The following is a 13,681-nucleotide window of genomic DNA, read 5'->3' on the forward strand; positions in this document are numbered from 1 at the left end:
CTCAATTAAATCATCTATATTTTATTTTAAAATGAATGGTTAAAGGAAAAGATCCTAATTGGACGAATTAGATTAGTCCTGCTCTTCTTCCCCGAACAGTAAACGTTAAGAGAATAAGGGCAAGAAGCCTGGCATAACTTTCAACGTTTTTGAGGGAAAAAAATATATATAAACCAAGTTTTAGAGTCATTTATGGGCGAAGGCATCCTTCAAAATATCACATGCATGGTGTTTTTCTTCTGGATAGCCATTCGGTCCTCGGCTCTTCACTATACACCAGTGATAAATCCAAGGAGGCAACCACTCCGATCGCCATTACAGGTCATGAGTAAACTGAAGCAAATACTTCGAACATATTTTCAAGTGCTAACAATTATATGAATATCACTGTTATATCGGAACCTCCCCCACCAGAAAAGTCGTCTTCGATCCAACAGACACACCGGCTAAGAACTGTTAATTTGAAGTATTTCAATACAATTAACCAAACCAATCTCATTTTCTCTATGATAAGGTCAACAAGGATTACGTTTTTTTATTTTATTATTATTATTTTTTTATTTGAACAAAGAAGTTAATATTTAGAGTATTGCACCGATGAGGAAGCTGTGGAGTTTTCTGAGAAAAATATTCAAAGATTAACTACTCCTTCAAGCAACAAGTGAAGAAATTGGCAACGGTCCAGTCAAAATCAACACTTTTTAACCAACAGAAGATGAACAAATGAAATTTATATATTTTCACCTCCTGAAGTGCGAAATAAAATTTAAAAATGCAGTCAAATTTTCACGATTAATTTACAATTCACTAAGTTCCACTGAGAATAAAGTTTTCGAACGTGACACACTAACGTACCGCATTAAGAGTGTGGATGACATCTCAAACGATTAAAAATATGTCAAGGGGACGAAAATAATCTACAGAAAACATAAAAAGCGAAAGATTTTGGGCCTCTTATTTATTTTATACATGTGATTTAAGCAGAGAGGCTTACAACCATAAAGATTAATAAGAGAAAAAGAGAGAGAGACTCCGGTTTTGCAGACAGAAAATAGAGCACAGAGATCAACGAACAAATTGAATGCACGAGTAAACTGCAGAAAGAGAGCACCGACGCAAAGCAGCCTTGACCCTGGAGTGTTGAGAACAACGAAAGAAGGAGATAAATTATAAAACACGAAAACCTGGCGCCAGGACAAAGATAGAGAATCCTGATCAAAGCGAAGTAATAAAGGTTGGAAGGATGCCTCCGAGTTGATTCAGAACGTAATAAATCCTATCTACTTTGGCGTAATTAACATTCCTAGAAAATTCTGATCGCCATTCTCAAGAACTTTTTTTTCCATTGCTGCTGCCATATCTGTAGTCTTCTCAATAGTTTATGCAAAGAGTTTGTTTAATTTTCAAAATGCTGCTATTGTTTCTCCAAAGTACAGCAGAAGCCTGCTAGTCATTCAAAGTCTGCCAATGACGATTTTCACTGTTTACCGCTGCATTATTCTTTTCAGGTGGATTTGTTTACTTTTCCAGTGCTTTGTGTAAGTATGAGTGCATGTAAGTGTGTGGGGAATGAGTTCGAGTAGGTGTATATGCGTTTGGTATGCGTGTACATCTTCAAATTAGTGTTTTACTTGCATGTATGTGTAACACTTAACATGTTAGGTAGGAAACAAGTCCGCTTAACACGCAGGGATAAAAAATCATAAAAGTGTGTGATAGTCTTATTCAGGGTACTGTCATGAATGAGTTGAATGTGCATAAATATAACCTTACTTACTCTCTAAATCTCTGGATTCTAGCAATATCTATTTCAAATTAAGCTCATCAAAATCATTAGAGTATAACAAATTTCGGACGCAAAAAAATCGAAAGCTTAAAATGTTTTATCCAGTGTAACATAGGTCGAAGAATACAGGAAGATTGGAATACCACAAATTTATAGATATTGAATAATGTTTGAATTCACGGCTTAATCTCACTTAAAATTCCAAATGGCACCGAGTATTACATTATAATTGGAGTAATTTAAAACGGTATTTAGTAAATTTCAATTTGGCACTGAATTTGACACCTGAATAGTAATGGACGAGGGTAGATCTTTTAGGAATCAGAAAAAAGTCAAAGATCCATGTTATAGAAATGTACACAAGCTTAATGAAAAAAAACACACAGAATGGCATAGATATCAATTATGGTTCACTGGCACATGAGGGAAGTTGATTTAAGATTTATGGCCAAATTAGTTTTTGGTTGGTTATTTTACTGGCGCATCAGCTTCTATGGCTATTGTGCGCCAAACTTATGATTTATAGTTTATTCACCGATGTCTTTTGTTATGATTTTTATATCAAATTATAGTAATTTATTATGCGTTTCACAAACTGGAAAACTTCGGATATATTAGATTTATCTAACAATACTGTTCGTGATGAAAATGTGTCCGCTCCTTAGGGCAATCAGGTAGAATATGTTGGACTGTTTGACAGTCAGAGCACCGAGGTGGAGATTCAGCTCGGAGCAGGTAGGAGTGGATAACATTGGTGTGTCCTATTCATAATCTGCTCAGTATAACTTCTTGTCTGTTGGTTCTTGTACTAGTTTTCCACTAATGTAACAACGGTTTTATCTGTAATAATTTGTAACCAGCTTGCCCCTGCCATTTTTGTTGCCACTGTCTTTCGCTGCTATTTCGAATTGTAATTTTATAGTCTAGGTTATTTTTATGGTATTGTTGATCGGGCTTTCCTCTTGTTTTGCTGCTTGGTCTGCCAGTTCATTGCCATCTATTCCTACATGTCCGGGAACCCAGTAGAAATTTATGTTTTTCTTTCGCTTTGCTAGCATGTTTTGTATTTTACATACGGTCGGATGGGTATTTATGGTGTTATTCTTTAAGGCTTGCAGGGCATTGAATGAATCTGTGAAAATTATACTGCTGGGTATCTTGGTAAGCCATACATGGTTTGCGGGTAGTTGTATAGCCTCCAATTCTGCAGTATAAATGCTGCACTCTGAATTAGTTACTAGTAATATCGAGTTGCCTTTCAGCTAGGCGAGCTAAATTTCGCGCATATTCTCGACTACCTAGAGATAATGTTGCAGTGGCTGAAAGTTACTCTAAAAGTTGTCATATAATTTTGACAGAGATCAGAACTGGCATTTAGCACAAGAAGTTCTTATGGCTGATTAATGATTTTTAAGTAAGACGATTACTATGATCGTTAATTTCAGCAGCTAAAGGCTCAGAGTTCTCTATCTAGTGTACTTCGACGTCAATAAAAAGGAGCTACACATAAAATATATTCAATAAAGCCTTTATATGGAATTCCTCTGATCTGGTCCGCGATGGAAATTAAACTGCAGATCCTGTTCAAATGGGCGGAAGGGTAGACTATCAGACTCAATGGACTGTGACAGACCTATAGGTCTGCTTGTTAAATTCAGGAGTAAAAATTATCAGAGAAAATTATGTATCAGCCACATTGAAACAGATTAACAAAATGTTCATAACGTTGCTAGGCATAAGAATCGTCAAGAGTTTCTGCAAACGAGCTTAGGAGTGAAGCTCACCTAATCCAACACCTGAACGAGCAGAGATGATATTCAAAAGCTCACATGCAAGTTAAAATGCACTGATCTAGACACAAAGTTCTGAACAACAACAGAGGCACAAGTGGACTACGTCAGATGGCATCTCACAGTACGGAGCTGCTTTCTGCAGTTACAATCATAATGATTAAGTGTAGTACCCCAAAACGCTCACAATTTCATACTGTTACTTTGTAACACATTTACAGCCCTGTAAAGACTAAGCATCAGGGTGCAAACAAGCAAATGCTACCCTTCCCCACTAGATGAAAAGATCTCATCGATAGCACTGTGTTTATTTTGGCGCCGCTAACAGTCGGAGCCTGGATGCAGTCTTTTCAAGCTTCCATCTTAACATGGCTCTGAGCAGTCCTGTGAAAATGGAACCTTCATGTACAAGCATAATTAAATAAATGCTCTGAGCTATAAAGACAAGCTTGAGAACAACGTTGCAAGTTTGCATGGAGACTTGACCGAATTTTTAGGATGAGCAAACAGAACCAAATCACACTATTATAGAATCCATTTAAGGGCTCCGATGAGGCAATTTCCATCCTGATATAATTTTTCTAGCTTTTTTGTCTCATGCCATTCGTTTCAGTATGGCCCGAATTTCATTCATTTGAAATTTTGGCGTTGATCGATTACCTCTTCTCTTTGGAGGCCTCTATCTAGAGGCCTCCAAAGTAACACACTTTAATTATAACTATTCTATAAGCTCGTTGTGTGTTGTCCTCTTTCGTTACCTGGGATAAGTAAGAGCCAACAGCTACACCATGTGTGAAAATTAAATAATCAACTGTAATGGTAAATAGCTAAGCATGATTCAATAAGAAATAACTATAGATATAGAGTTAAGAGTCTAAAAAAAAAATAATAAAAAACCGTACACCAAAAAATTTAAAAATAAAAAATAAAAAAAAAAAAACTTCAGTGTGTCATACGTTTTAACCTCGTCGTGCTAAGATCATTTCGTTGGCCTGAGTTCAAAATACCTCATTTCCTCACTCGCCACAGAAGACGTTCAAAAGTTAAATGTAAACACGAAGAGTTCCATAATTAACTTCCGTCGCACAAAAATAGGTAAAAGTTGTGGGTGATGCGGTAAGTGATTTCTTCTTATGCACCCCCCCCTTTTTTTTTTGCTGTAGTTACTACGTAAGAAAATTCATTTCACGTATCTAAAAAAAAAAAAAAAGTCATATTTCACCTATTTCCATTCACTTCTACTAGAATAGAGCTTGTAATTTTTATTTTCTTTGATTCACACTTTTAATCAATAGTAAGCCTAGTTGCAAAGTTCGGAAGCGGTGGAAGGGATCGAAACAGTAATAAATTAATTTCCTATGGCCAGAGGTGTTTACAACTTCATTCTAACTGTTCTATTGCGTATGCAATACAATACCTCAGGTTTACAGCCAAACCCCTCCCCCACCACACACACACACACACAAAAAGAGAGGTACGAATCACGATTTTGCGTGTCATCCTTGCGCAGGGGCGATGTTAATCCCTTATCGTTCCAATTTTGATAATAATAATAATTGTTTTTTCCATTAGACAAAGTGCCTGGGGCTACGAAAAAAACATGGGTCAGAAAAAAATTAATTCAAATAGAATTCAACAAATTTATTCCACCCCCCCCCCCCCCAAATATTCTTCATCCCATGCACGATACTAAGTACTACAGGTTTTCGTACCTTTCGACTTTGGGGTTTTCATTAATTCAAAAAAAAAAAAAAAAAAAAAAATCTTTCTTATTTGACAATGTGAATGAACTTTGCCTCCAGGTACGGTCGTATCAGTGTATAAAGAGAAAATTTTAAGTCAAGATTGACCTGATCAGTAAGGAACAGCACTGTCACAATTTAAGTTCCACAATTCTACTTGTGTCAAGGTACAGTCAACCCTCGAGTAACTGCAGTAACCGCGAATAGAGGTAGCGCGGATGAGTTGGATTGTTTGAATTAGCGCCAAGTGACGCAGGCTATAAAGATCAACGTTCCATGCCTGTATATTCGTGCGTGTGTTTCAAGGCAATTTGTGGGGAGGGGTAAAATCCAGATGTACCATTCACCCGAGCCCAACAATCTCCCTTGAGAAGGGCTCAGTGAGTTCTCATACAGCGTGACTGAAATCTGATATCTCCAAACAGGTGTCAGGCGATAAGTCCATCATTAACAGATACTCCGGTAATACGGATCAGTGGGCGCTGGATACGATAGCTGTTTGATTTTTAGCTTCATTAATAGGTTGGTTTGTTAATTGTTATAGGATTTTGGGCGCATCAGCACCTTAGACCACATTGTGCCACACAGTAAATTGCATATGTTGTGTGGTCAATTTGCCGTACAAAAAACCCGAGTTTCCGGGACGAAAAACTATACTGCCCTCGCCTGTGACCGACTAACTCGGCTACATTGTGAAAAAAACCCATAAAAATTCCTCGCGTCATTGACGGGATTCTAACAGGTCTTTTCCACCAGGTGGGGAGGACGAAGATTATACCAACTGTGCAACCCATGAAGGCTTTGAACCTTTCTATGAACACATGCAAAGATATAGCTCATATCTTACAAAACTTTTTAGGTCGTTGAAATCAAGTCTGCATAATGGGGGGAAAAACTGAACATCGAGTCGTAATAAAATATCTTTACAAAAAGGGTTATAGCGCAAGCATATCTATGAGGACAAGATAAATACATTAAGAGAATACGCATCGACATATGCAACTATCAAAAATTGAGTAGCTGAGATTAAACGTGGCAGAACCAACATCAAAAATAAACAATGTATGTCCATCAATAAAGTTCATAATACAGTGATGGATGATCGGCGAGTAACTGTTAGAGAGAAATAGTAGAAGCAATTGGCATCACCGTTTGAACGGGTAAAAAATTATGACAAATGAATCAAGTATGCCGTAGTTTCTGCACGATGAATCCCCCGCCTTTTTACACCCGATGAGAAATGACTTCTATTCAAAACGTCAGAGCAATTTTCTGCTCGTTATCAAGCAGTTTCTGAAAACTTTCTAGCTAGATATATAACTATGGACGAAACATGAATTTAACAAGAGTGCTATGCTGCTGATCCACCAACCCCAAAAAGACGTCAGTCCTAAAGTCATAACATCTTATGAAATTCCAAAGGGATAATAATGGTAGATTAGCTTTCAAATGAACAAACAATAAAGACAATACTGTGCGGACTTAGTAACTACATTACGAGAGATAATCAAGTCAAAGTGACTATGAAATCTAACTAAAGGTATTTTGTTTCACTAGGGCAATGCAACTCTCTAAAACCTCGGCTGCTGTCATGACTGTGATCCATCATTCTGGCTATGAATTGTTACCACACCCAGCAGATCTAGCCCCATCTGATTTCCACCTATTCTCTAAACTAAAAACCAATTTGTCCGGGTGGAACTATGAGTTTGACGAAGAGGTCACAGCGGCTGTACACTTTTTTTTTTTTTTTTTCCTTCCGGCCCTTCAAGAAAGCGACTGAGCTGTGAATCTGGAGCATCGCTGAAAAAATGTGTAATGGGTTGAAAGGAAACTACGTCGACAAATAACATCTGATAGAAACTTATCAAACAACCATCGTAGCATCGAAATGAATGGCGCTCCAGATGATTTCTTCTATATGATTTCCTGATACGTTGACGCCATGTAAAAAGCTCCGGTCCGCACGCCCTTAATATAAACTAAAAATACATATGATTAATTACTGAGTGTTGAAAAACAACCTAATTCACCGTTATTATTCATGATAAAGCTTAACAGCAAATAAAGTCAAAACAGATTTGGGAGAAGCAACTTTTCGGCTCTAGAAAAAATTATTAGGATTTGAATGAGGTAAATGTTCTGTTTATTCTCCAGCATGATCACAGAAGTCAGAGGAATTTACAGCTAATTATTTTGTCAAGATTACAACATTAACCGTATTTATTACACTAGTTCGAACGACGGCCAACCTGTGCTACTGCACTTCTGCGATTAAATCCCTTGGCTACGTCACACATAGGGTTCGAGGGGTAAAAGTCGCAGCAGGAACCCTGAAATCTCGACGGCTGCAGCGAAATAAAAATACAGTATTTGGGTATATATCTTTTGTCATTTTTTCCTGTTATTTTTCAGTGGGGCCCCAAGGATCCTAAATCCAGCACTGAGTAAGAGCAGATTGTAATAAATAATAATATGCAATATTATTACAACCGTTTTATTGCTGAATAATATGATCAATCCAATTCACAAAGGAGGATCAAAGGCTGACACAAGTAATTATAGACCTGTAAGTTTAACTTCTGTTCCAGGAAAATTAATGGAGGCACTGGTTAAAGAAGAACTGCAGGATCATCTAGACAAGACTTCAGTTATAGCTCGGACACAGCATGGTTTTGGATTTTGGAGATTTGGAGATTTTGGACAGCATGGTTTTGGAGGAGATAAGGATACGGTTAAGGGAAAGTCTTGACTGACCAATTTGATTGGATACTATGATACAGTCACAAAAGAACTGGATGCAGTGAATAACTTTGATATTATATACTTGGATCTTAGAAAGATAAATCCAATTTTTTTATTTTTTAAGTATTTGGGAAATGTCAGCATGCAATGAACATAAATTGAGTGTTTCATAGGATGCTTGTTCGGTTATTTATCCGAGTATTTTTGGATTGCTGCGTTGGCTACGAGGCCTAATTTCTATCTGAGAAACGAGTTTTGAAAAATACTGGCTCATCATCAAAAGCTAGGGAACTCCCTGATATAACATTTTTTATTGGTCCACAAATTCGTGTCTCTATTCCATTCGGATCCCCACGAGCTGAGGGCCTTAGTGCAGCTGCACCAGAGGGATAACCCTGGATTACACACACACATATATATATATATATATATATATAACTTTGCTTATATCGATATAAATACGCTAACAAACATTTCCTATTGTTTAAATACAGGATGGGTCCTATATTAGTTTACAGAGAATCTAATATTTATTATCAAAACTTTTTTTGAATAAGTTTGTTCACGATATTGGCCTCGAGTTTTGCATCTACAGAGATAAACCATTCATCGTTCGAATAGCTCGAAGAAATTGAGGAGTTAATTTTTAAATATGAAATTAACTAACTGAAGCGTTTATGCAAATAGCTAATTGGCATTGGAAAATCATGTTATCATAAGCACCTCAATAAAGTTGAATTAGTGAGATAATGAATAAAACAGTTTAATTTGTTGTTAAATAAACTAACCACTGAACGTTAAAAGAGAATCTTATTTTTGACTATTATAAAATCGATCACAGAATCCAACATAACTCAGAGTTATGTGTAATGATTACTTTGTACATGTGTTGTAGAAGTAAACTAAATATATAATCATAGTACTAACTCGTAACATTTTATAACACGCATTCTCAAATATCTTTGAATACAGTCTACTTTTTTTTTTTTCTTAAAAAGCGTCTAATACCAAATTAAATCATCACAAGGCAGTACTTTAAATCTCATGCCAGGTTACTCAACTTGCAATCTGTACAATTTAAAGTCTGTTTTACTTTATTTAAATGAACTGTTCAAAATGCTTAAGATTAGACTGTCTCTCTTCTAAACTGACATATGGTCCATCCTGTATATGGGGTGTGAAAAAAAACCCCCAAAAAAAAAAAAAAAACCCCAACAGAATCAGATTAATTTATATTGAACAAATTTATTTTATTTTTCAACTAAGCTTACCTTGATCGAAAAGAGTCCTTCATGTATCCTCGGCCTGGCTTTCCCACAAAATCTGAAATTATAATAACTGGATTAAAAAAAAAAGTTTTTTTTTTTTTTTTTTACTTCAGTTAGTATTTCATATAAAAACACCTGATTATCTAATAACTTACAAAAACTAATCTATACATAGTGAACACCAACAACATAATCAACTGTCGAATTAATATCGCAGTGTTATTAAGAAGCAGTTGGATTAACAAAGACGATCTAAACCAAGCGGCATCAATGGATGATGAATAAAATTTTATCAACCAGCAGTTGACATAAAATTAGCACCACCGTTTGTCGATTTCTTTTTATAACGCCACTCACCTTAACAGTTAAATAATAAAAAAACCTGCGACCACCATTTTATAAAATGTATTTACAGATATAGTGTTCCTTATTTTGGCTTTTCAATTTTTCATATCCAAAGTAAAAAAAAAAAAAAAAAGTACTTATGCATTATTATTTTATTTTATTTTATTTTGAATGCAATCATTACGCTTTTTCAAAAATTTCACCACCCACAGGTTGAGAAACACTGATCTGCATAACCTTCTCTAAGGGTAATATGTCTATTCAGAGGATAAATAATACAATAAATAACGCACGTCTGTACTGTGTAGCCTTTATAATTCCATTTTTATGCAATTGTCCTGTACTGCACTATCACTGCCTCCATGATTTTCTCTACCAATAAAGTCATACTAAGAAGTCTGTAGTTACCCACTTCACTCTCAGAACTGCCTGTATGTATTGGAGAGACACTGGCACCGCTTCAATACACAGGAATCTCTCCTGAGTCCAATGTCCTGAATTCAATTCACTGTCTAGCCTCCTCCTCCTTTAAGGTTACTTCAAGGGTATTAAAAAAAAAAGAAAAAAAAAAAAAAAGTAAAGTGCAGCCATTATCAATCCACTGCGGGATGGAAGCCTCATCAACGATTCATTCTGAGGGAAATGTACCATAATCTTCCACGCTGGACCAGCGCGGGTTGGCAGATCGACCGTATTTAGCAGTCAGGGGCTTGAACCCCGGTCTACTCAAAGAGCGTGTACCTACTGCACTCCCGCTCCTGACCACTCAGCTACGAAGGGTATATGTCATCAACTCCAGGAACCTTACTAGCCTTTAGGCTCAAAAGTTTTTCTAACAAAAAATCATCTAACTCGTCCGGCTTCTCTTCATACATAGTAAACATTTAGTTATCAACATCCACGTTTAAAATTAACACATATGACGTCTCTCAAAAATTAAAAAGCTTTTAGACTATGTATGTATGTATGTATGTATTTAACTGTCGAAGGGTGGCACCCGGACATACATCCATCTCCACCAATTTATCATATAACATATTCTCATAATGGCCTGTTAGTGTAAGTGTGTGTACACGTGTGTGTACACGTGTGTGTAATGTGTTATAAGTGAAACAGGCTACTCTGTCACCAGGTGATAGTCCATTGGGCAATTACCACCTGGTGCCCATCCCTGGCACGAGGAGCTATGCCTGGATCTATTAGCTCTGGCTGTGCATATTGCACCTAAATCCCGCACCCACCAGTAAGGGTGCAAGACTGGTGGGTGCCAGCAGTCCCGCTCCTGGGGTGCCCACACCCAAAAGCCAGCAAAAAAAAAAAAAAAAAAATGCACCAACTAGGAGAATACATCTTACTAGTGAGTGCAACAATCCCGCCTCATGGTCATTCCACAAGGCCAGCCAAAAAAAAAAAAAAAAAAAAAAATTTTTTTTTTTTTTTTTTTTCCTTCCTCTCCCCGCCTCCAAGACAGAATGCCTATCCATCCAGAGGAGGGGAAAAAAAAAAAAAAAAAAAAGGTCTTTAGTCAGTATTAGTAACAACATGTATACTCCTCCTTTTATTAAATGTCAATCTGCAAAACCGTTGAAATTCTACAAAATTCCTTTCATTAGACAGCCAAATTAATTCAGAACCCCTAATAAAATTAGGTACCAAATTAAATAAGTCTAATCTAAATTCATCATACAAATTGCATTCATATAAGATATGATCCCATGTTTCCAACCTTCCACAAACACAGTAAGGATCTTCCACTAAACTAAACTGATGCAACTTACTTTTTAAGGAACCATGCCCCGTAATCAAATATGAGCATTCCATACTTGGATAAAACCAGCGATGCAATTTGTTATTAAAATTAAATTCAACACTAGGTATAAATAAATAAGTTACTCTACCAGTACTACTGGAATCCCAACGGTCCTGCCATAATTTAATTAATTTCACCAAAATTTCTTTCTTCTGTTTGCTGACTGCAGAAGAAACTTCATTAGTAATCCCCAGAAATGTAATTTGTATTCCTTTTCTTATAAAATAACAAAAAGCTCTATACACAACTGTTAAATCCAAAGGCAATACCCCCGCAATCACCTGTAGAGCATTAGTCGAAACAGTCTTACAAACACGCAAAATAGTTAACAACATTATTCTTTGTATTGATAATAGTTTTTGTTTAAATTTTACATTGACAGTACGAACATACCAAATTGATGCAGCATACGACACAATCGGAATAAAAATAGCTTTATAATATAGATACAAAATGCGTTTACCTAATCCCCAATCTTTTCTGGTAACCCTAACTATAGAAGCAGTGTAATTTTTTATTTTCCTACTTAAATAATTCAAATGTTGGAAAAATAATAACTTGTCATCCAAGATAACCCCTAAATATTTTACCTGGGAAACAAGAGGAATTTGTTTACTGTTTACTAATAATCGAGGTGGTCTGTTGTAGTCTAATTTTCCTTTTAATAACATCATGACAGTTTTAGAAGATGAAATTTTTAGTTTATTTAATGTAGCCCAATCAGTCAAATCCTGAAGAATAACCTCCATTCTACTTTCTAATACTGCTCTAGATCTTCCTGTCACACACAAAACCAAATCATCAGCATAAGCCACCTTATAACAATTAGGGACTGTTCTACTTAACCACTGGTTTAAGACCAGATTCCATAAAATAGGACCCAACACAGATCCTTGTGGACAACCGCGATCAATAATTCTATTAAAAGTTAAATGTTGGGATCTTATAATAATCTGTCTATCCATTAAATAACTTTTAATAATTTGGTATAACAAATTGGGACAATTTAATTCTCTTAATGAAAAAAGCACACTTTGATACCATACAGTATCAAATGCTCCTTCAAAATCTATGAATAATGCTAACACATATTTCTCACCAGAATTTACACTAAAATTAATCAAATCGCGTAGGGCATCCTCTGTTGAACTATTTCTCTTAAAACCATATTGATATTTAAAATGAAGATTTTGTTCGTTGAACAATTTCTCTAGCCTTAACAACAATAATCTTTCCAATATTTTGCCCAAATTTGCTAACAAAGAAATGGGTCTATAACCCCTAGGATCAGTCAACAATTTGCCAGGTTTTTGTAATAATTTTAACAGAGCAATTTTCCAAAATCCTGGAAAAACTCCTTTCAATAAACACTTATTATACATATTAACCATTATTTCTGGACACAAGTCAACAAACTTTTTAACACAATTATTTTCAATCAAGTCTAAACCTTACTAGTGAGTGCAACAATCCCGCCTCATGGTCATTCCACAAGGCCAGCATTGTGTCTCTCAAAAATTAAAAAGCTTTTAGACTGGACCACGAGGACACAGCGTCATATGATGTCGCTTCCCAATACAAAATGAAGACTAGTGTTTTGTTCAATACAAAATAATCGAGCGCCGGGTCACAGGAGTTTACATAATGCAGTATGAACTATTTATACTGCTACATCACGTAAGATTATATTTACTATGTATACATATATGTGAATGGCAGTCATACGGTCTATGTGGATATACATCGATACGCTCTGATTTACAGAAGCATTGGTATGCTGAGAACTTCGTTCCCACACCGTAACAAACGAATTTTGTCACCAGGATGAATAATAACAAATGTCTTTTTAGTGTGGGTCATGGTTAGCACTCCTCAGGTAAAGGCAAAGTACTATTGAGCACCACAGTACGGTACATTGCGGAGCATTCTTATCTACATGCAAGAGTATGGCAACAGGCAGGTCTGATATGAGTTTTGTTTTTGAAAACAGCACACCCAGGAGACCTGAGCAGGTTGTATGCACGGGAGAAGTCAATAGAGCACGACGTTGCCTTTACTGACTTCCACGATACGAAGGAGCTGCTAAGATTTCGTTCCTATAGGTTTTATTAGTGGAAAACTTATTCAAGTCGGCATCGGGATGCTGTACTTCAGTTAGCATTTGATTTGGGAAAAAGCGACGTGAGACAAAAGTC

General features: G+C 36.2%; 1 protein-coding gene and 1 pseudogene across 1 annotated transcript in view; both read right to left on the reverse strand.

The window, feature by feature from the left end:
• Positions 1–13,681, reverse strand: part of LOC150085516 (uncharacterized) — a 372,167-nt gene that overhangs the window by 260,366 nt on the left and 98,120 nt on the right. Inside the window, exon 3 of the mRNA XM_090374587.1 lies at positions 9,335–9,386. Coding sequence (XP_090230713.1) covers positions 9,335–9,386 — 52 coding nt within the window. The remainder of the gene's footprint in view (positions 1–9,334; positions 9,387–13,681) is intronic.
• LOC150085517 (U6 spliceosomal RNA) lies at positions 5,042–5,136 on the reverse strand (annotated as a pseudogene).

The sequence above is a fragment of the Mastigoproctus giganteus genome, chromosome 5, assembly GCF_048544385.1.
Source record: "Mastigoproctus giganteus isolate SK-2022 chromosome 5, ASM4854438v1, whole genome shotgun sequence".
Lineage (NCBI taxonomy): Eukaryota > Metazoa > Arthropoda > Arachnida > Uropygi > Thelyphonidae > Mastigoproctus > Mastigoproctus giganteus.